The 25,556-nt window shown below is 41.1% G+C and overlaps 1 protein-coding gene across 1 annotated transcript in view; it reads right to left on the bottom strand.

The window, feature by feature from the left end:
- Positions 1-25,556, bottom strand: part of LOC124595480 (tubulin glycylase 3A-like) — a 137,185-nt gene that overhangs the window by 27,470 nt on the left and 84,159 nt on the right. The window contains exons 7-8 of the mRNA XM_047134240.1: positions 16,973-17,063; positions 16,709-16,876 (exon numbers count right to left, since the gene is read on the bottom strand). Of these exons, the coding sequence (XP_046990196.1) occupies positions 16,709-16,876; positions 16,973-17,063 (259 nt within the window). The remainder of the gene's footprint in view (positions 1-16,708; positions 16,877-16,972; positions 17,064-25,556) is intronic.

The following is a 25,556-nucleotide window of genomic DNA, read 5'->3' as shown; positions in this document are numbered from 1 at the left end:
TTATGCAACCCAACACAGCACTGTCTCTTGTCGTCCAAGAAAGCGTCAGAACTGCCAACGTAGACACAAATATGTTAATGTTTGTTTTTGCCTACAACATTTTCTGCTTAGTAGCTACATGTGCTTTCTCTATCTTAATTTCATTCTAGTACTATACTTTATGATTCACAAAGACTGGTCAGAGGTGAGCACAAAGGTACACACAACTTGCACAGTAGCATCTCTGATGTGCTGAATACAATTGGTATCAGGTGAATTTGGGGAGAGAGAGCAATGTACAAATACCATCACATTCACAGTGTGTTCATCAAACACTTTTGACACAAAATAAGGGTGATATGGTGGTACATTGTACTCCCAAGGGTGCATAAGGTTTACAAATGAATACATATTACTGACCAACAAATTCCTGTATTTGGATGCAAATCATCATATAAACATTACTCATGATAATACATTAAAGCGTTTTCTATCATCTTGTCACACACCCAGTACACTATGAAACAGTTACATTGCTTCCTGTACCCCATCTGAAGATTAGCCTAAAAAGGTCCAAAACCAAGTTTATGGAATAAATTTCAAAAAATTATCTGTATCTGTATTCAGGAAAAATCACAGGTTCTTAAACATCCATAACTGATATCCTTAATATGTTCCTGTATTGTTTACTGGTAACAGATAATGGCCAATGCCTCAACATCATTTTGATGTACCAGATGTCTCATGTCATTGTGATGAACTCGGATGCTGCATTTTCTTTTAATGTACTTATACCATGCCATCAGCACATACCAAAGTAGCAATCTAGATGACTTTTTATAGATGATGTGTCCATTTGTGATGTCGCAGTGGCCATTCTAATCTCTGTCCTTTAATAGATAGTGAGCAGAAGTACACATGGGGTTTACTGCTTTTGCTTCCCACAGTGAAGGGTCAGTTCTGCATAGTATGGTTGCCCACCAGCTGTTGATGTTCACCAATGAACTGCTCGTGTGGCCTCTCTATGTGCTACACATCTGCTACCATTGGTGGTGACCCCTGGCTTTGTTCCATGCATCACTCAACAACTATCTGGCCATGATCAAATGAACAAATATTGTGTGTTCTGCTTATCTGCACTCAGCTACCATTCTAATGACAAATGCAACATCATCATAGTCATCTGACAAGGTGAACTATTCCTTTCACTGTAAGGACATCAGAGATTTCTCCCAACATGGCAGTTACGTCTAATTCAATTATTTGTGAGTGTAAGAACGTCTCATACCACTGCCCTCTGTGGAATATGAGATACCCTTTTCCAGTTTTAAGCTACAGCACATGTTCCATGTTTGTAACATGACTTCCTTCTCAACGTGAATAAAGGTTGTACAATAAACTAAGTTCTTATGTAACTTCTTCAGATAACAGAAACTTATGATACCACCTTAGTTTCAGCTATAGTTGCACCTATTTTTGGATAAGTAGTATCTGATTCATGTTTTTGGAAATATACACAATGTTGTAATAGTCTGGCAAAGCTCTGCCTTACTTTAAGTTAGCCGAGTATATATCGACATTTTTACGAATTACTGGGTTATGCTATGGAAATTAGTCTTGCTATAAATGTCACTACAAAATATGAAATATGATCTCATTCACATTTTTTTATAAAATCAATATAAGATTAATTATTTTTACTTTCATTAAGGTCATGAACTAGAGATGATGCCCAGATGCTGATGCAAACAGCAAGTTAAATAACTTTTTCTTGGTTACAAATCTCTGCTCTTAGGAGTATTTTCCAAATTTTCCAACATATCAGACATTTAACTAAAATTCAATAAAACTGTAAATGTCTCTAACATTATCAAAAATAAGGGGGGACTTTACAGCTAGACCATGCCACTATTGGGCAATTATCATATGGTCAGCATTATCTCCTCACCAGACAGAAGAAAAAACACATCCACCATTTTTAATCTTTGTGCAGCTAGTTCTCAGAGCTCTCATCATTGTGCTGAGACTTGTTTGCTGTATTGGTTTCCAGAATAACTAATATCTCTGTGACTCAAACTTCCACTGAGCTCGGTGAAGGTACTCATTCAAAATTGTATTTATTGTCTGTTTTTCTGTTTTCTTCAAATCTGAATACTGAATGGATTAGTCTGTGGGTAAACTGAAGAGCAAGCAGATGAGACTCCCCTCAGTCTACACAACTATGTCACAATGAGCAACTACAGGTTATTTATCCCACAATGCTATACCGGCCCTCTCATAGTATGCCTTTTAAATGAGGATCAATTCAATATTCAGACAAGCATGAAAGTGTTTATTTTCCACTAAATGTGTTAACACTATATGCAATGCAGAAACTAGTTACTAATATAACAAACAGAAGAAATGAACATCACTAAAATTTACACAGATCATCACATGTACACTGCAGTACTAGATGGCAGACAGATTCTTAATCTTATGTATGTGGTGTCTGTTATTTTGGACATGACACCATTTTGATCTAGCCACCACTATGAATTATGACACAAAGGCATTACCAACATTGGCTGAAATCAATGGCCAAAGGGACACAAGTTGAAAATTTGTGCTGGATTGGGGCTCCTGCTTACCAGGCAGTTGCTCTGACCACTAAGCCATCTGCACACAGTGGTCATCACAACTGACATGTCTGAAAGAACAGACACCACATACATTTAATAAAGTGAGGTAGTCAATGATCTCTTTGGTGCGGATGTGCAATCAGCAAAATGCTGTGAATTATGAGGATAATGGGCAAGGTGCACTAAATAAGTAGTGTGTGTGGATAAGTTGAGAATTTTAGTCTGATGGAGGCATGCTAGGATACCCTGTGCATTTGCGATGACCTCTGTGTCTTGATCACTTAGTGGTCAGAGCAGTTGTCTAGTAAGCAGGAGTCCCCAGTTTGAATCCCGGTCTGGCACAAATTTTCAACTTTCCCCATTGATTTCAGTCAATGCACACTCACAACCAATGTCTACAATTTCTTTGTGTCTTAATTCATAATGGTTGCTGGATCAAAATGGTGTCTGTTCTTCCGGACATGTCCGAAAGAACAGACACCACATACATATAAATAAGGCAAGAGGTCAATGATCTCTTCAATGCAGTGCTCACCAGGCTCAAACTCTTATGGAAATCAGCAAAACACTGCAAGTAATGAGAATGATGGGCAAGGGGCAGTAAATTTGTTGTGTGTGGGTAAGTTGAGAATTTAGGTCTGGCACGAGGCATACTAGACCAGCCCATGCGGTTGTGATGACCACTGTGTCTGGATTGTTTAGTGGTCAGAGCAACTATCTAGTAAGCAGGAGACTCCCTATTGACTTCAATCAATGCCTGTTCATAGCCACTGTCTGTAAGCCCTTTGTGTCATAGGGTAGTGCCCCCCCCCCCCCCCCCCTCCCCCGCTACACAAGTGCCCATGCTCTCAAGTTTACTGACAGACTACAGTATGTTACATTTATTATCTTCATCTATCTTCAGCTTTTAGGTAAAATCTCTGCTGTCTTGGACTTGGATGAAAACTGAAAAATCTGTAAACCATTTTGAAGTGCAAGATTAGCGTGTTACTGCTTATTATGGTTTATTTTCGTTCCTATCATGCAAGGAGTGTGGGAAGAATGAATCTTTAAACAACTCTGTGTGTGGTCTAATTAGTATAATTTTGTCTCATGGGAGCGATATGTCGGGCGCTGAAAAATGTTCCAGATTCTTCACTTAATACTGGTTCTCGAAGTTTTGAAACCAGGATTTCTTGGAATTATTTGTATCTATCTTCCCGTCTACCAACTGTAGTTTTTAAACATTTCTGTGATGCTCTCCCATGATTCAAGTAGACTTATGACCATTTGCGCAAACCTACTTTGTTCAATATCCCGTTGGTCCAATTTGATACTATGCACTTGAACAATTTCCTAAGATGGGGTGCGCAAGTAATTTACAATTTCCCAGCATTATGCCAATGAACTGAAGTCTGTCACCTGCCTTATCTATGACTGAGTCTATATGACCATTCTGTTTCATAGCCCTATAATGTGTTATGTTAAAGTCATAAACTGCCAATTTTTGCACAACTTTTAAATCTTGTCTATATTCATTGAGTATTTCTGCAGCTTTTTACAGACAGTTCTTCATGATGGATAACTGCATTATCTATGAAAAGTGTGAGGTTGCCAATATTATTGCCTGCCAGATCAATAATATACAACACGAACAGCATGGGTCTTAACAGACTTCCCTGAAGCACGATTGAAGTTAATCCTACTTCTGTTGATGGCTCTTCAGCCAATATGCTGCATGCTGCCTACCAAGAAATCCTCAATTCAGTCACAAATTTTTACTGCTGTTCCACATAATCACACTTTTGTTTGGAAGAGGCCACAACCAAACTGATACTGAATATTCCTGAATCTAGCAACAGTGTATTTCACAAACATGACATAGAAGCACTTGATAAAGGGAACTATGCAACTGATGTCTTCCTCAACGTAACTAAAGCATTTGATACTATGGACCACCAGAGACTGTTAAAAATGTTAGATAAACTGGGAATAAGGATGGTGGTAAACAAGTGGTTGCAGACATATCTACAAAACAGAGGACAGTTGGCTGAAATTACACATACATCAAGTAGCTTTAACTATAGTGAAAAGAACACTTCCGACCCTAAAAATATGAACATAGGTGTACTCCATGGTAGTGTGCTAGGTCCAGTACTATTCCTAATATACATTAATGATTTCTCACAAAGCATCAAACAGGGACAAAAATATTATTGTCTGCAAATGACTCCAATGTACTGATCACTGACAAGTCATCAGAATTACTAAGAGAGAAAGCTGATGAAACACTTAGGAATGTATATAAGAGGGCAGCAAACAATAAAGTCACACTTAATATAAAGAAAATAAGCTCAATGAATTTCCATATGTATATAAAAAAACAGATTATAATAATCTTAAAATAAAGAATGAATCATTACAATGTGTGAAAACCATACAATTTCTTACAGTACATGTTGACTACCAGTTTCAGTGGGAAGAGCATATAAATATACTTAGGACCACAACTTAGTAAAATAGTCTCTACAGCATGCTGTGCCCTCTGAATTCTTATGTCAATAGGGATATCTTGTGTATCAGGTCTGTATATTTTGCTTACATTCATTGCATGATTAGGTATGGCATAATTTTTTGTGGAGCGAATAGGAAAAATGTCCAAGCATAATCAAACTACAGAAAAGAGCAATATGTCTAATAACCAAGAGTGGCAGCATGGTTCACTGCCTTAAATTTTTAAAATGCTGGAAATCTTAACTGTCCCTCATGAATATTTTTTTCAGAGTATTATGTGAAAGATACCAAGTTGCACGATGTCTCAAAATCCACATGAAACTGTAGATCACACTATAACTGGTAGGAAAAGTCAGTTTGAAGGTTGGAGGAAGGCAATGGCATACCACCTCCAACAGGACCAAGGCAAGTAAAGCACTGTGCTGTTCAAAATAAAGTTTGGATTGATGACAACTTTACTTTTACTTGAAACATTCCACGTGGGAAATATATATATAAAAAACAAAGATGCTGTAACTTACTAAATGAGAAAGCGCTGGTAGATAGACAGAATAAAAAACGCAAACACACACACAAATTTCAAGCTTTCGCAACCCAAGGTTGCTTCTTCAGGAAAGAGGGAAGGAGAGGGAATGACGAAAGGATGTGAGTTTTAAGGGAGAGGGTAAGCAGTCATTCCAATCCCGGGAGCAGAAAGTCTTACCTTAGGGGGGAAAAAGGACAGGTCTTTCTGCTCCTGGGATTGGAATGACTCCTTACCCTCTCCTTTAAAACCCACATCCTTTCGTCTTTCCCTCTCCTTCCCTCTTTCCTGATGAAGCAACCGTAAAATTCAAGCTTTCGCAACAAACGGTTGCTTCATCAGGAAAGAGGGAAGGAGAGGGAAAGACGAAAGGATGTGGGTTTTAAGGGAGAGGGTAAGGAGTCATTCCAATCAATATATACTGGGCAGATCTCTGCCCAAACTCTTTGCCTTTACTAATGTCTGCTTGTGTCTGTGTATGTGCGGTTGGATATGGGTGTGTGTGCGAGTGTATACCTGTCCTTTTTTCTCCCTAAGGTAAGTCTTTCCGCTCCCAGGATTGGAATGACTCCTTACCCTCTCCCTTAAAACCCACATCCTTTCGTCTTTCCCTCTCCTTCCCTCTTTCCTGATGAAGCAGCCGTTGGTTGCGAAAGCTTGAATTTTGTGTGTATGTTTGTGTTTGTTTGTGTGTCTATCGACGTGCCAGCACTTTTGTTTGGTAAGTCACATCATCTCTGTGTGTGTGTATATATATATATATATATATATATATATATATATATATATATATATATATATATTGACTACTATGTTAAAAATTGTTTCATGCTTGATTATGAAACTAAAAACAGCTAAAGTTAAAACCCAGCAGAGTATATATACATTGACATAGGTATGCTCTGGTCTTCCACAACAAAACTAAAAAATTACAGACAAAATAAAAATTTTAATATGGTAATGGGGTGCCTAAAATAAAAAAAAGTTATTTAATTTAAGAAGCTCTCTATTATAATATACGTAGAAATAACAGTCATCTAGGACTAAAAATCAAATGTAATAGAAAATTGTCAATTATGGTGTAAGCAACTAATATTAAGCTGTTACTTAATCTATTTTTTGAGTGATAAAGTCCACACAATGTAAATATTATTATTAATAAAGAAATCAAATCAGATAATTAAAACTTCATTATGAAAGAGATAATTCTGAAATTCAATGACCAGCAACAAAACAGCAGCATTAGCATCAACTGCAACATCAGCAAAAATAACTTATCAAAAAACTTTCACCACAACATGTACCACAGGCACCTTGCCCATTGGCTGTGATTTCATTCTCCTCATCTGAGCATGATCATATGGAATGGAGAGAGGTTGCCATACAGTTATGTCAGCACCTCACAACAGTGTGTGTCTCAGGCACTAATTGCCACCATTGAACCATTGATAGTTTCTGATCTGGTGTGATGCACAAGCTCTGATGTTAGTCTAGTACTGTGAATTGTGAGTGGTTGTAGTGTCTAAGTGTTTTCATTTCCAACATTGGAAAGTCCAGGTTGGAGGATCAACAATATTATGAAACAGATAAACTGCTACTCACCATTAAGATGTCACATTGAGATGCAGGCAGGCACAATGAAAAGATCGAGGTAAGTAAACACACACACACACACACACACACACACACACACACACACACACATTAACCCAAGCACATCTCATGCACACATGACCGCTACTTCCGACCAGAGCTGCCAGAGATAGCAGTCACGTATGTGTCAGGTGTGCTTGCTTGTGTGAATTTGTGTGTGTTTTCTTTTCAGAAGAATGCTAGGGCCAAAAGATAAAGTCTTTTTGTTGTGCCTGTCTGCAGTTCAGTGTGTCATCTTTACGGTGAGTAGCAACCTATCATTTTCACAAGATTGTTGTTTTCCTTTCTTTGGTTTCAAGAAACAACAATGCCAATCTTCTGGGCAATGATTTAACAAACTGAAACATGTGAGTCAAAATTGATGTTTCATTTACGGTGCACAGACCCTTATGTGAGCAGCATCAGGCTGTGCAATGTATGATGTACTTGATCTGCATAAGTGTGCTGAAGTGATCAAATTTGACAATCTGTCACTTAAGCAAGTCTTCAAAATTGCTTGATGAAAAAACCCATATCAGAAGGCAACAGCATTCACATCATATGTATAGCAAAACCAAGTAACTGACATACGTTCATTCACCTTCCCAACATGGCATGCTGTATCTTTCTGATCTGAACATCAGAGAAGAGTAGACTACTACTGCCATGATGCCTCTTGTACTGCTTGTGTTCATGACAAAACATTAGTCTATCACAGTAGCAGCAGAAATTTTGCACAGTCCATGCAACAGTTGCAGATGCTTGCAATACATGTGATGCACACAGTGGGAGTATCGAAGAGATAAGGCAGAATACCACTACTGCCAGTCAACATGTTCCTTTTCAAAGAGAGACTGGAGCAACAACATTGCAACAGTGACATACTGGTAGCAGTAATGTGTCCCACTCTTGAAATTCACCACAGAGGAATCACATATGTGCTATCAGCAGATACAATGTTGGACGTCTACCACATCAAGACAAGTTATGTCCTGACTCAGCCCCAACCAGACAAAATTTCTTTGAGCACTGAGGCAATCATCCCACCAATGTACCAGGTTGAAGATATCTGTTTAGCAAAATGCCACATCCTGCTGCATGAAGAAGTCCATAACTGCATGCTGCACATCCTTGTCTGATGGAATTGTCGACCCTTCAAGGCCTTTTTTAAGGGACTGAAAGTGTCAAAATCACATGGGGAGAAACCACAACTATAGGACAGTGTCTTACACTTGAGTTGGCATAACTTCTGCATTACAACATTTGTGACATACGGATTTGGATTATCATGAAGCAGCACCTTGCCCACAATGGTGTTTTTTGACAGACATGCTGCCTTACACAGTCTTCATTCTCCGATGGGCGTATACCAGCATTTGTCCTTCAGTAGCCAAGAAAAGAGTAACAGCACACTGGTCCTGTTTGGGTGCATTTGGTAATAACATCACCTTACTTCATGTTTCTGCATTTACAAAATGCATGTCAGAAAGACACAAATGCAACACCAACCCCTTGCCTACATGCTGGTGCCTATATATCCACATCAAATTTGCACTAAACAGCATATATGCTGCAGGAACACTCAAGTTGAAAATTTTGATTGTCCCTTATTTGTCAGAGGTTACAATGGAACTCATGGTACTATGAATTTTTGGAATGATCCACATAGAAAGTATAACAGACATGTTCTGTTGCATAAATGACACAGCTGCTCACTAAGTACATTTGCTGATTGCTACAAGAAACTAGTTGCAGAATTGATAACAATGTCATACAATATTAGTTACTAGGGCGACCACTTAATTACTGTACAGGGTTTGTCGCAGGAGTGACCACTGAAGAGCACTGTAAATAATACAACACTCAGGTGACCACTGCACTCAATAACATGTCCTACCATAGAAGCAACCAACAATGCACTAACATAAACCATTGCTCAGATGACCATTGAAACCACAGCATATACCATCACACAAGTGACCACTATTGGTACTAGACAATCTGTCACTCAGGTGATCGCTGAAATCATGACACCATCACAGCACACATAATGAACTGGTACATTCTACCCTTTGTCTGTGTGAATACGCATTATATGCATGTCCAGAGAAGTTGTAGTAGTGGTGACACATCTGAAAACTCTGCTTCATAATCCTACAGGAACCTCTTAAATTTGGAATGCAGTGGGGTGGAAATACTTTTGATATAAATTGGACACCAAACTCACAGCCTCTATCACTGGGACCTGCTTTATATTTATTTTTAGGTAGGCTGATGCACCTCTACACAGACCCCGCCCCCCTCCAGCAAGCGAATCAGGCTGGCAAGTGCACTTGTCACCCAGAAGAGGATGGAAGATCTTGCATTGGTGGTTGTGTTGACTGGGAAGATGGTGGCAGTCCAGGGGGTGGTTGTGTGGTTGTGGTGGTGGTGGTGAGGCCATTTGAGTGGAGTGTGTAAAGTTGGACTCAGACAGAAAGGTGTAGGCCAATGTTATACAGTAAAGTGACACCATCTGGGTGTTCCTATTGATGGCAAACTCCATGATATGGTGACCTCATCTAACAATCATATGAAGACCAAAGTATGGAGGCTGGAGATCAGGTCAGATCCAATTAATCTGGGCCATCATGTGCATGGAAGTGGTCATATCTTTATGAATATAGGAAGGTAGGGTACCATGTTGAGAGCTGGGTTGAGGACACATGTTTGCAACATGGGAGCACAGCCCATCCAAGAAGGTCAGTAGGTGAGAGGCAGAAGTGGTGGCAGAGGCCTCAACAAATTCTCCAGGTGTCCAAAACGCTCACCATAGAACAGCTCAGCCACTGGGGCACTGATGTACATACATCTTGAAACTCCTGTGGAGCTCGAGAAGGATGATGAGGAGTACAGCTGTCCATGCTGTGTTGTGGCAAAGGAGAGCAGTCTTCAAAGTGTGCTGCTGTCACTTGCCCATACCATTACTGGTTGAGTGGTATGCAGTGGTGTAGTGACAGAGAGTGCCACAGAGTTGGGCAAGCTCACTGAACAGCTGGAATTCAAACTATTCTCTGCAATCCATGGTGATGTGGAGTGGGGAAGCAAAATGAGCAATCCATGTACTCACAAATGCTCACGCCACAGTTTCAGGTGAGATGTAAGGAATTTTTATCACCTCTGGCCAGCATGTGAAATGATCGATGATAGTTAAAAGATACCACTGGCTGCCAGATATGGGGAGAGGGCTGACAATGTCAATATAGACATGGCTCCCTGCAACCTCTGGGAAATCACCAATGCGAGTATGGACACGCTGGACAACTGACAAGCAACACTGCAGAGAGCTCAGGTGTAACTGTCTGAGCTGATGCCAGGGCACACATAGCGGCTGGTAACAAGCCTGGTGTGGCATTAACACCAGGTTGCATGGGTTGTGGATGCTGCCAAAAGGCCTGCCAGTGGAAGGTGGTGGTAGGAAAGATCATGGCTTGCTGGTGGAGGAGTCACACAACAGTTTTATGTCCGTGCCAAGGATAGAGACACGCTCCAGTCTAAAGCCAATGTTTAGGTTCTGGCAATAAGACTTCAGCCCTGTACTGACCTCTTGTGCTGCACTGAGTGCAGAAATTGATGCAACCAGTGAACAGACAATGGGAACCAATATTATCCATTCTAGGGATGTGCTGAATTTTGTACATTGAACTGAGAGATATATTCCAATTGGCAGAATTGAGATGGTGAGTAGTGATTGTTGGTCTGAATGAAAGGCATTGTGATGAGTTTGTGGTCCGGGAGTATGACAACGTTCCTGACATCCAGTGGTCGGTGAAAGTAGTGGATTGCCTCGTAGGTGGCAAGCAGGTCCCTGTCACAGATACTTCACTGGCATTGTGGACACATGAGCTTCTTCGAAAAGAAAGCCAACAGTTGTCAGGAACCACCGCTGTGTTGCTGCAAGACTGCACCTAAGGCTTGCTGGCTGGCATTGATCACCAGTGCCAATTGGGTGTCACGTTCTGGGCGAGCCAGAAGTACAGCATGACTAATGCTGTTCTTAGCAGTAGTGAAGATAGTGTCCAATTTAAAGAATGGGAATGTTGCTCTTAGGACCAGCAAGAGCATCTGCCAGCATCTCTTGAATAGAGGCTGTGATGGGGAGAAGAGGCTGTGCTGAGGAGAGCACAAGTTCAGCATTCCAAGGAACCAGCGGAGTTCACGAAAAGTTTGTGGACATTGAATTTCCTGAATAGCCTGAACTTTTGGAATGTCATCTGGGAGGCACCAAAGATGCATTTGGATGGATTAATAATAACCCAAAATTATTTAGCCATTGAAATGCTGCTGTCAGTGTTCACAGTGCTGCTGCACGATGTCATAGAAAAAGGTGAAGCAAAAGGGCAGGTAATGTAGCATGCAATGGATGAATTGCTGCCATATCTGTGCAGCGTTTCAGAGATCAAATGCCATGTAAACTGATTTGAAGAGGCTGAAGGGTGTGGTGATGTATGTCATTTGGATATCTACTGTGGCAACTGGTATAGACACTGAACACTGAAATGCCACTGAGGTCATGTGTGAACGCTTGGGACCAGATATTTGTCCAGGATGGAGCATGTATCATGAGCACAATAGTCACTGCCAGCTTGTCAGGATGCATCTTCCTTCAGTACGAGGTGGAAAGGAGAGAATCAGGGGCTGCCCAAATGGTGAATGACATCATGATATTATTCTTAAAGAAACCTCAAATTTAGCTTTAGCAGCAGCAAGTCACTCCAATGTGAGGTACTGTGACCTCCTGAAAAGTGGAGGAGCAGGCACAGTATGGATATGATGGATTACACTGTGCCATATGTCTTGTGGTGCTACAAGTGGGTGTGCAATTGGTGGGAAATTGTTGAGATGGTCCTGGTACTGTCCAGATGGTCCTGGTACTGTCCAGTGACAACAGCATGGGTGAGCTTCAATACAAAGTTTTGCTCAACATGGTGGAAGCCAACTGTTGAGTGATCAGAGTCCATGTTCATGAGACAAGAACTGGCAATATCAGGGAAGAACTGAAAATGTAAAAAGTCAGCACCAATAGTTGGATTTCTGATGTCTGTGATGGTGAATTTTCAGCTGAAGGTGCAGTACAGTCCTAGGTCCAATAACATCAGGTAGGCTCCATGGGTGGTGATGGATGAAATGTTGGCAGCTACCTGCTGAAATGGTGTTTTCGGTTGACACCCAGGGAGCAGTGTGCATGGATGAACATACAGGTCAGACCCAGTTTCAAAGAGGAAGTGCTGGCCAGACATTGTCTACAAGAATTCTGAAGCAGCAAGCCATCCATATGCACTTACCCATGGATACCACTGGCATTTGCATGGGTTGCACAGAGGGGGGCACTGGGAAGCTTGCTTGCCAAACGTGCACTGATACAAACACATAGTGGGTGGGTTGGTTGGTTGGTTTGGGGGATTAAAGGGACCAGACTGCTATGGTCATCGGTCCCATAGTGGGTGGGTCTTCAGCATGATGATGTACATGAATGTGCTGACAAGGATATGGCAGTGAGGAAGCAGCAGCTGGCTGAGCACGAAGTGCAAGCACTTGAGCTGTGATGGTTTCGATCCGGACTGAAAGCACCTGAAATCCTGGCTGGCCGTGGAGGAAAACAACGTATCCTTCTTTGTTGTGACATCACATGCTTTCATCCACTACTTTGATTGCTGTTTTTTCCAGATATGAACTAGTAGTTCTGTGTCTTATCGACAGTAACAAACTGATTCAGAAAGTCAATTGAATTCTTACTAAAGATTGATGTGTGATTTGTTTTGCATTTGGACCAGCATTTAACAAATACAGCACCTACCTTGATAAAGGCTTCTCATAGATAATTCACTGAGTAACATTCACCTCATTCTTTGGCAGAATGTGCCTAAAGTCTTAGTTATTGTATATCCTAAATCCAGCATCACACTGTGCACATTCATCTGTGGTTAGTCTTGTAACATTCTTTACATGGACTATTTTCAAGAGAACTGGAGCCATTTTTTGAAACTGAAGGAGTAATACTCTTTGATTTCCCTTTGACAATAGAGTTAGGCACTTCTGCTTTTGCTTTGCTACATTCAGTTTCACTTCCTGTCTCATTTGTGAGTGACTTGACACTAATTTTGATGCAGCTAACAGCCTTTACATATGACTAGAATTTCTTAGGGTTTTGAGAAAGATCTTTCAAAAATACAGTAGGCTTCCTGCATTACTCTCTTGAGAGCCCAAAGCATTTCATTCTCATGTCTATACCTATAGTTCTCCGCTTTGTTTTACAGCTATCATTGGTAGTCCCTGTTTCTTTAGGAGTTTCTTTACGGTGACTATAAATCTTTGAGGGTCTCCCCCATCACAAACTGTTCTCCTGAGTACATATGTATAAAGTGCATGGTCAATTATTCTTTTAAACTTTATCCATAGTTTTCTACCTGCTGCAGTATTGAGCTATAAGTTTCAAGTTCCTCATTGAGATATGACACTATGACTCCTTTTTCTAATTTACTGAACACATAAATCTTTCAGCTTGTTTTAGTTGCACTTTGTCTGTGGTAATCATTGTAGCTACAACTGTCTCATGATAATTGATATCAGTTTTGATGTGGCCATCATCAAATAGGTCAGGTCTGTTTGTTGCCATTAGATCTATTATATTTACATCATGAATGGATGTTATGAAACACCTATTCTAAGTAGTTTTAGGAGAAGGCATTTTGCAATGTTTCACAGAATGTTATGTCCACCACTAGCAAAACTGTAAATATCCCAACTGATCATTGTGTGATGAAAGTCTCCTCTGATAATTATAGTACTAGTGAACTGAAGTTTTCTCTACAGTTTTTGGTAACATTAGTGGTGGCTGACAGAATGATCTAGTTATAATTTTATGCCCACATCTGATACTTACGATTACCCACAAAATCTAGCATGTACCTTCAATTTTTACTGTGGTGTATTTGAGCTTCTTGTATACATTACTTCCATTTCCCATTAATCTGTCTTTTCAATATATGCTTAAATTTTCCCCAAAAATATCACTGCTGTCAATTTCAGGTTTTAACCAGCTTTCTGTATGTAGTATTATTTGAGCTTCACACCTTTTTAGGAGCACTTCAAACACTGGCACTTTGTGGTGAATGCTTTGGCAGTTAATTATTAGACTGTAATACTCTTGTGTGCATGTGTGGTGGTGGTGGAGGAATTGGGGGAGGGAGGGGAGAGGCGGGGAGGTCAGTCATTACTTTGGATCTTATACTAATACCTCCATGTCTCCCACAGCTATCATAATCTGGACTGAATGGAGAGTCACCTAACTAAAAGCCTTGTGTGCACCCCACATACAGTCAGCTACTTGGGTAGCAGTCTCTGATGTGTAGTGTACACATCAACCCTATGTTGCAAGTCCAGGAATTCAGTCTAACTTGTCACAGAAAAATTGCAGTCTCAGGTTCAAACGTTCCACTCAACTTACAACCAGGAGGTCATCATCTATTCTTGGGCTAATGCTGTAGACTATGAGCTTTATTGAAACTCTGTGAACTAGGGTGTTTTTCTCACCCTTCTCTGTTAGTCACTGGGATGATTCAAGTATGATCTTGGACCCCAGATGACAGGCATCGTTTGTCCCAATGTCCACCACAATTTTCAGCTAAACACATCCTGTTTCCTCAGTGGTTGCGAAACTGCCTCTTCACCATATTGAATAAGGCTCCCAGATATACACGCTGAGGGCACATGACATTTCTTCCCATTCCTTGCTGCCATTTTGCTAAGGGTACCATTAATTGCTGTACATTTTAACTGCTAACAATTAATAGACCCCTTACCCTTTTCTGTTTGCCTTCACTTTACATGTGGCTCAGCATGTGTCCCAATGGGTGAAGTGACACTCACTGGCTCAGTTTCATTTTTGGTGGAAGACAGCACATCAAATCTATTGGTTGAGGGAACTGAGTTCTCGGTTGTCCCTGTCTCCCATGTATAGGATGCCTTGACCTACCATAGACAAGCCGCTTGGAGTCAAGTGGATGTGTATTGATAAATCCTATATTTCATGAAGAAGAGACAGTATCCACAGGAGAGGATAGTACTTGAGGTACTTTTCGTACCTCTGTTACAGAACTCTTGGTAGCCTACCCAACACATCAATTTGCAGCATCTTCCAGTCACTTGACAGCACATAGGATGATTTTCAGGTGTTTACCTACATCAACAAATTCTTCCTGTGCCTGAGAACAGCATGCACAGTGGAACTGCATTTTGCCTGGTGCAATATTTTACAGAACACTAAACAAATAATTGTGAACTAAGTCTGCTGATTTTTTTGTAAATTTGTATTATCAGTAGCCCTTTAGAACTGAAACAGTTAACAGCCAAAATGTGATAGCTATTATGACAGCCGAATAGCTTGGCACAAAAAATAGTGCTTCTGTGAAATATTTTTCAGGTTATGGATGCTAACAAATTCAATAATAGCATTAATTTATGACAATTTCAGATGATACACACTCCTGTTGAAAGAGAGAACTAGTACAAATTGATATGTTGGTTATTTACAGTAACTATAAGTCACAGATGATCATTTATACTAAATAGGTTGTGCACAACACTCACCACTACCAAAAATTCTCAAAAATATACAACTGGAAGTGTCAAAAATTCTTAAAAATATACCTTTTCACATTAATATATAATTAAATTAGGGAATGATTGTTTTGAATCGAGATATTATGGCCAAAAGCTTCTAAAAAGTACAAATTAAGTGTAAGATTTTCATAGCTCTCACAAATATGAAAGATTATGTGAAATAGAATGTTAAGAGTCTCAAATTTCATCTCAAAATTATCTGACACACACAGTCTCTCACAAAGAAGAATTTGGAAGTCAATGTATATATATGTAAATAAATGTGCAAACTGCAAGTGTTTTTACTTAGCTGAATTTACGACACCTTCACTGGAATGCCAAAGAAGAACACTGCAGTGTCAGTTTATCACAATCGAAATTTCGAAAACTGTGGAGCACTAAAAAAACACAACCTATGCTAGTGGCAGCTAATAGTGTATGACTTTGATTTTATTTACATTGGCATAAGTATCCCAAACAAAGGATGTTATCCTAGTACAATTATGTAGGCTATCTACTTGACCGAAACACAAACCATTTGGCTATTATGAAAAGCTGTGTAACAAAATATTCCACAGATAAAATTAACCTCTATGTGTCACTTGTGCAGTTATGAAACTGCAACTGGAGGCCTCTCTTGTTCAATCTCACTAATCTGGCTTTGAACAATGAAGAGCCCTTTGTGGTTTGTAGTTACACCAACAGTCAACTATGATTTTAATAATCACTCTGGTTTTCATTTGTTACAATGTTAAAATTTCTGGTGCCATATTTTTGCTGGAGACTTTGAAAATAAATTTCACAAATTTACTGACTATACCTTAGATATGCTTGAAATGTGTAACAGTCCCACATATTTTCATCAGGTAATGCAGGATCTCTTTTTCCATTTTTGTATCTAGCTTGTACTGCATTGTTACATAAGTGAACAGACTCATGGAAGTTCTTGAGGCTAAATGGCTGGGAACAAAATCGAAGATAGCTTTCTCTAAAACCAGAGAATAAAATAAATAAATAACAAACATTTCAGTGTCACCATGAAGAATTTATCAATCAGTGAAACATTTCTGTGTAACATACTTACTTATACATCCATACCACAAGTGGGTGAGTTGATGTTACCAAAAACCACTGTCGTATGTCAAATTTTGTTTTATATATCAATAAAGGACGTTCTGTGAGAAATGTAAACATATACATTATTAATTTTAAAAACCATGGTTAGTAATAGCATTCAAACTTTGCAAGATACCACTTAAAGAAATGATTACATCTCTTTTAATTACTAAACAAGGACTAATTACTAGCAATGAACTACAGACACAATCTGGAAGTGGCAAGTTCACACTTAAGTGATTTCTACTGTGCATAAACAAAGTTGTTTTGTGTGCTTTTACCACCTTGCTTGATGTTTGCTTAAACAAATGATCTGTATAAAGTTTATGATCTGATGGTTTAATGAAACAATGTTAAGATTTTGTTTCTCATCTCTGCAAATACCTTGTAGTTATCGGTAGGAAACTTTATTGCTGTTATATCAAAACAAAATTAGCTACATTCCAGTGGTACTGAAACAACTTCCCAATGAAAGCTCACTGCATACAGTAATGACAAAACATTTTGTGAGTTTTATGCATTAATACTCACATTGCCTGGAAGCTGCTATTTATATTTGCTGTGAATTTGCTTCCGTGCCATGAGATGTATATTTTCTGTCTTTTTAAATAACTTTCCCATTCAAGACATCATATTTATCGGCACTTCTCAATAAACTGAATATTCATCTGAATACCTCTTATACATCCATTTCAGATTCCAGCCATATGTAATTGCTCATAATAAAGGGTTTTTGGAAGTGCTTACATTTTAAACATTTAAAATATTTAATGCATAAAAGTGCAACAGATATTTCACATACAAAACATTGTTATAAACTTGCTAATTTTATGACGTGATTCTTATTTTGGAAAAATCCACTATATTTGTGAGTCTAATATGTTTAAGAATATTAAAACTGTTTCAGAAAACTGCAATTTTATGTGTTGATATCCTTACCATGGATAGAAACTGATAAATACTTTCTTGATTATATTTGTTTTGTAAATAAATCCGCCTTTTCCTGCTGCCACTTATTTTATTTTACTGGTTCTAAGCCATCATCAGTGGGATCTATAATGATACAGTTTTGTTAGTTTTAGATTATTAAACAGTTCACATTATAATTTTTTATGTAAAAAAGTAATTACTTACGATTTGCTGATCTACGTTTTCTCTCATCTGGTCTGGAGGTCACACTACCACTGTATTACTGCCATATAAGCACAGCTTTGCATTTTGACCTTCTTCACACTGTTCGTCATGTTTCTCCTCCTTTTTGTGGTGAGCTCTTGTTCTTTTGCACCTTGATATAACCATTTCACTGGACACTGCTTTTCACACTGTAAATATTGCAACTCAATTGCATGTTTCCTCCTCTTTGGCATGTCTACCTACTTGTTGCCAACCTCATGAAGTATATGTTCAAGACTAACTTCTATTCGTGATGTTTATACCTTGTGTGTGTATGAGAGAGAAGGGAGCTGAAAAGGTTTTTTTTTCCCTTGGGTGGGGGTGAGGGTGGGGGGAGGTTGGTGGTTTGAATTGTATGGTGTTGTACTAGCTGTTAGCGACTGGTTGAAAGCTTAGGTGACAGCTGATTTGACTTTTTGTTTCACTATTCTGTGGAGGGGTTCATGGATAAGTGATTGTAAAGATGTTTGGTGGTATTATTATTATACTGGATAGTATTATTAATCTTCTTTGGGAGCATTATTATATTATTTTATCTATTAGTGTAAATAATGAATTGCTTGGCATGTGACCTTGATCATACAATAGGGTTTTCCTTTCTGCATAGCATATACAACAGACTATTCTGTACAAAAATACGCCCCAACACTGACAAAAAATGGGCACATATACCAGAAAGCAAGTATATATCAACTACAGTGTAACACTTGTGAAGTCAAGATACATAGGACAAACAGGTACAACATTTGATGTCAGATACATAGAACACATTAGAGACTGCAAATATGGGACAAACCACTCCACATTTTGCAGAACACCTAAGAGAACATGACCACAAACCAACCACTAGAGAACATGACATGAAAATAATTAGAGTCAACAATAAAAAACACCTCCTAACACTGCAAGAAAATTTCCACATACAGAAAACCAAAGCAGAAAGGAAAGCCCTGTTGAATGATCAAGTACACATCGCAAGCAATTCATTATTTACACTAACAGATAAAATAATAGAATAACACTCCCAAAGAGGATTAATATAATAATACTATCCAATATAATAATAATACCACCAAACCTCTTTACACTCACTTATCCATGAACCTCTCCACAGAATAGTGAAACAAAAAGTCAAATCTAAGCTTTCAACCAGTCGCTAACAGCTAGTACAACACCATACAATCCAAACAAAAAATCTCTCCCCCCCCCCCACCCCCCAAAAAAAGACACACACACACACACACACACACACAAGGTATAAACATCATGAAGTTAGTCTTGAACATATACTTCGTGATGTTGAAACACTTTGGAGGAAACACGTAATGGAGTTGCAATATTTATGGTGTGAGAAGCAGTGTCCAATGAAATAGTTATATCGAGGGTCAAAAGAACAATAGTTCACCACAAAAATGAGGAGAAACATGGTGAACAGTATGAAGAAGGTCAGAACACAAAGTTGTGCTTATACAGCAGTAATAAAGTGGTAGTGCAACTTCCAGACCAGATGAGAGAAAACGCAGATCAGAAAATCATAAGAATTACGTTTTTTAAATAAAAAATCATGACGTGAACTGTTTAATCATCTAAAACTAACAAAACTGTATGGTTATAGATCCCACTGATGATGCCTTATATAACAAGGCTAATGTACCCTGGTTGCTGTTCTACTTATCACAGAGAACTGTAACTCTAATTATTTACACACCTGCCAATGGTGTGCACATGTTTGAAGCTGCATTGACTTTCAGCCATGTCTTCTGGGTGATTCACTTTTTTTTTTGTCAGGCAGTGTATATCATTGTGTAACACATAGTTCAGAAGATGTGATGTCATAAACATTCAGATGCATGAAAAGCTACCTTTTGACTGAAGTTAATTTCATTAAATAGTTGGGGGTGTGGTTCCTTGTGGAATTCTAATTTACGTAAAATGATGTAGTGGTTCATATTATCAAATGACTTTTGCGGCTTGTAATTTATCATGTAATGAATTAGCTAAATTCCCACTACATGATTTTACATGAGAGCATGGACCGAACTGCAATTCTAATTATTCCACTGAATACTCACCAAGAGGCAGCAGGAGAAAATGCATATGAAAGTTAAGGATATGTGCAAGCTATCGAAGCCAGTGGGTCCTTCTTCTAGCAGAAGAGCTGAAGGGAAAAGAAGAGAGATAAATGAGAAGGCCTGGTGAGATTTAGGAAATGGGGAGAGTTACACAAAAGCCACCCAGAACCATGGGACAAGGGAGACTTTCTGAATGGAATGAGAAGCAAAGACTGATTGTAGGGCTCTGCACTGGACCAGATTTGAAAACCTGAGAGCTTAGAGGTGGATGATAGGATAATAAGCAAGGCAGGGATTACTGACAAAACATGGTGCAAGAGTTAATAAGAGTGAAATACTAAGTGTATTATTTGTGGTAGGCAGTTTGAGGTCAAGGGGGGTGGGGGAATGGTGGGAATAGGCAAGTCAGAAAAAAAACTTATAGGAACAAAGAAAGGAGTAGTTAATGAAAAGAAATGCTGTGACTAAAGAAATTAATGCACATTAAGGGTAGTTTGTAGAGGAAAACCAAAATCATGTTGTAAAGCCAGTTCCCACCTGAAGAGTTCTGAGAAATTGGTCTCAGGGAGGAGAATCCAGATGGCAATTAAGATCAAACTGTTGTGACTCGCCAATCATTCAAAGCATCGTCGCGCAATTACGTACGTCCTCTACATGTGGCGCTGTCTGCCAGCCATGCAGCAGCTGCGCCACCTAAGCGGCCAGCCGAGCAACGGCCGCTAGACAGGGACTCAGTGCTCATTCGAATGCTAACGTGTACACATGTCTTGCTTGTCAACTTACTCTTTGACCTATATGTGTTGTGTCGTTCTGAAATATATGTGTTAAACTTGATGTTATAACAATTGGCGATGAGGATGGGATTTTTCCTTTTCACTGTTGACCCACAGGGTTCCACGGCTACTGTCGAGCAACTATTGCAAAATCTCCTTGAACAGCAAACGCTTCTAACAGCGGCGATTCGCGATTTCGTCGCGGCGTGAAATGCGGGGCGTTTCTCGTCATTGGCTATACCTCCTTTTCCTCCTTATGACGAGATGGCGGAAGACTGGTCTGATTATGAAAAACGTATTCGACAGCACTTATTGGCATTTCATGTCACGGACAAACAACCATATAAGTCTCTGTTCCTTTCCTGAATTTCACCTCAAATGTATCGGTTGTTGTCACAATTGGCTCCTTTGAAGGATCCTGCATCTTTGTCCTTTGGTGAAATGTGCTCACTTCTGTCTGTCTATTTTCAAAAGCAAATGCATGTGGTAGCCTCTCGTGTTGCTTTTTATCGTTGTCAAAAACAGCCACATCAATCCTATCGCGCTTGGGCTGCTGAATTTCACGGCCTCAGTCGAAAGAGTCAATATGTTACTGACGTTCACAAAGAATCCTATGCCGATTCCATGGTAGGGATGCTATTATCAGGTCAGCGCCCGACAAAGAAGTTCAGCAACGTGCCCTTCAGTTGGCGAATCCGACTCTAGATGAAGTTCTCTCCATTGCGCAGTCTTTTGAAATTTCTAGCGCCGCTGGGGTGCAAATAGAGGCGTGGGGTGATGTCGGGGAAATACAACCTCTGTGCGCTGTTGACGACGCGTGTGGCGCGTCCCCACCGGCCGACGTGGCCGCAGTGCGCTCCCACGCGCAGCCTCAGCCTAGCCGTAAACAACCCGCTAAGAAACTGCAGCAAAACCCTCGGCAATTACGAAACATTCACACGAGGATTGTCCCCAACGTTGAGCTGTGTGTCACAATTGCAAAAAGAAAGGTCATGTGTCTTCCGTTTGCAAATCCGACCACATACATGATGTTCATGAACAGGACACTGATTCTGATTCCATGTTGTCTGTCAATTGCACTTCTTCCCTTTCAGGGAAGTTATTCCTCACTGTCCAAATCCTTGGTCGAGATGTTTGCATGCAAGTGGATACCGGTTCTGCTGCCACTATAATTAATTCTCGTACGTATCTTCAGTTGGGTTCTCCACTCCTGTCACCTGTCACTCGGCAATTATGGATGTACAATAAACAGAAGATTTCTCTCTTCAGACAGTTTAATGCGGAGGTATCTTACAGATCCATCATTTGCACTGTTCCCATATTTGTGGTCGACCAGAGCAACGCAGAAAATCTTTTCGGTTTCGATGCCTTTCGCGTTTTTGGGTTCTCCATAGATGACTCTGTCAATATTGTCTCTGATGCTATTCCTTATGCTCAACTGGATTCCTTGTCGACGACATTTTTGTCCCTTTTTTCTCCTGGGTTAGGCCATGCAAATGACTTTGAAGCTCATATCATGCTCAAACCCACTGCTCGGCCTAAGTTTTTTCGGGCTCGGTCCTTTCCTGTGGCCCTTCATGATCGGGTAAAATGGGAGTTGGATCGTCTCACTGCTTCAGGGGTCTTGCTTCCTGTCACTTCCAGTGAGTGGTCCTCTCCTGTCGTCATTGCTAAGCCAAATGGTGATATTCGTCTCTGTGGCGATTTCAAAGCCACTGTAAATGCTCAATGCCTCATCGACACTTACCCTATGCCCCGTCCTGAAGAACTGTTCACTAAACTTGCTGGAGGCCAGCATTTTTCTAAAATTGACCTGTCAGAAGCTTATCATCAACTTCCTCTTGACACTGCTTCCCGGCAGTTTCTGGTCCTTAGCACGCCTTTCGGCCTCTATCAATACCAACGCTTGCCATTCGGGGTTGCTAGCGCCCCTGCTCTCTTTCAGCGATTCTTGGAACAATTATTGCTCCCTGTCCCTGGGTGTATCAATTACATGGACGACATTGTTGTCACTGGCTCCACCACTGAAGAACATCTTCAGAATCTCTGCACACTTTTTCATGTCTTACAGACTGCTGGTCTTAAGTGTAATCTTCAGAAATCACAATTTTTTCAGGCATCTATCACGTACTTGGAGTTTCAACTCTCTCGGGATGGTATTCGTCCGCTTCAGCAAACTGTCACTGCGATCGATGCCCTTCCTCGCCCTACATCTGTTAAGGAACTGCAGGCCTTCTTGGGGAAAATAGCATACTATCACAAGTTTTTACTGTCTGCAGCTTCGGTGGCTCAGCCGTTGCATCGCCTGCTGCATAAAAACGTGTCTTTTCACTGGTCCGCATCATGCGAAGCGGCTTTCCAGAAATTGAAGACTATGCTGAAACAGGCCCCGTGCCTGGCTACTTATCGAGCTGGCCAACATCTTGTTCTTGCCACAGACGCCTCTCAATACGGGGTCGGTGCAGTCGTTGCGCACCGTTTTTCTGAGGATTTGGAACAACCCATTGCTTATGCCTCCAAAACACTCACGGATTACCAACAAAAGTATTCTCAAATTGAGAAAGAAGCTTTGGCCATTATTTATGCTCTTCATAAGTTTGGCGTTTTTTCTATGGCTCAAAATTTCCTCTTGTTACGGATCACAAGCCACATGTTTCCTTGTTTCATCCATCAACACCACTTCCCGACAAGGCTGCACACCGCCTCCAGCATTGGGCTCTTTACTTGTCTTGTTTCAATTATGAGATTCATTTCCAGCCAACGGCTCAACATGCAAATGCTGATGCTCTGTCTCGCCTTCCCATGGGTCCTGATCAGGCATTCGATAGGGACGAACTTTTGTGTTTCCACCTGGATGTTGCCGAGCAGCGGGTTCCCCATCACCGGGGACAGGCTGGCGGCTGCTACAGGTTCTGACCCTACCTTCTCCCGGGTTTTACACTGTATTCAGAAGGGTTGGCCAGATCGCCCGTCCGCTAAGACTTCTGATCCGTTGCGGAACTACTACGCTTTGCGCTACCGCCTCACAGCTAGGGTTGGTGTTATCCTCCTCTCCACTGACAATGCTTCGCCATCTGCTGTGGTACCTGCATCTTTGCATGCTTCGGTCTTGCACCTCCTTCACCAAGGGCACTGGGGTGTGTCTCGCACAAAATCTCTGGCGCGCCGTCACGTGTACTGGCCTGGCATCGACTCTGAAATAGCACACATGGTCGCTGCCTGCGGCCCTTGTGCATCTCAGGCCACTGCCCCGAAGTCATCTTTGTCACCATGGCCTTTGCCTGAGAAGCCCTGGGAGCGCATTCATGCTGACTTTGCGGGACCCTTTTTAGGTACTTATTGGCTCCTCATAATTGACGCCTACTCTAACTTTCCTTTCATTGTCCGTTGCATGTCGCCTACCACTGCGGCAACCACCAGTGCTCTCGCCCACATTTTTTCTTTGGAAGGCCTCCCCTCTACTCTTGTTACTGATAATGGTCCGCAATTTGCCTCTTCCGAATTTGCGGATTTTTGTGCTCGTCACGGTGTTATGCATGTCATGGCCCCGCCGTTCCATCCACAATCCAACGGTGAGGCTGAATGACTGGTCCGCACATTTAAGGCTCAGATGTGGAAACTTCTGACATCTTCTGCTGCTGATGATGTGCTTCTCCAGTTTCTGGCGTCTTACCGTTTCACCCCCATGGGCGACCACAGCCCGGCTGAGCTCTTACATGGCCGACAGCCCCGCATGCTACTTCATCTTCTGCGGCCTTCCACCTCACGGCTGCGGGTGCCTTCACTTGGCCGGTTCACTGCCGACGACCTCGTCTGGGTACGGGGATATGGCAGGCGGCCAAAATGGAGCCTGGGCCACATCTTAAGACACCGTGGCAGACGCCTGTATGAAATCCAGACGGACACAGGTGTTGCAGTGCGTCATTTTGACCAGCTTCGGCCTCGTGTGCCAGCAACGCCTGTTCCGAATGCTGCTACACCACCTTTGGCTCTACCTGACGCTCGGGATCTTGGCATCTCTCAATACTCACAATGCAGCCCTCTCACTGTCATCGCAATGCCAGCACAAGAACGGACGCCACCAGGAGACGTGCCCATGCAGGAACCGGATGACTATCCTCTGTCAGAGCAAATCTACTCGCCTCCTCCTCCAATGGACGCCGACACATCGCCCATGTCTCCTGTCATATCAACTGGATTTGCCGCAACGGGCGGATTGGTGCATGGGGCCCCAGCAGATTCGACCCCTACGTCCCCTGTCATCTCGACCCGTTATCATCAGGGACACTTCCGTCCGTATGGGAAGCCTCCTTCTCGAGACTTTACGGCGAGTCAAACAATGCCTATGGACGTTAGCCATCTCCAGGACACCACCATCAAGACCAGTGCAACAATTTCAAAGGGGGGAAAAGTGTTGTGACTCGCTGATCATTCAAAGTGCCACCGCGCAATTACGTGTGTCCTCTACGTGCGGCGCTGTCTGCCAGCCATGCAGTAGCTGCGCCACCTAAGCGGCCAGCTGAGCAGTGGCCGC

This window comes from Schistocerca americana, chromosome 2 (genome assembly GCF_021461395.2).
Source record: "Schistocerca americana isolate TAMUIC-IGC-003095 chromosome 2, iqSchAmer2.1, whole genome shotgun sequence".
In the NCBI taxonomy this organism is placed as follows: Eukaryota; Metazoa; Arthropoda; class Insecta; order Orthoptera; family Acrididae; genus Schistocerca; species Schistocerca americana.
Note: the sequence above shows the minus strand (reverse complement) of the source record. Positions and strands in the feature narration are given on the sequence as shown.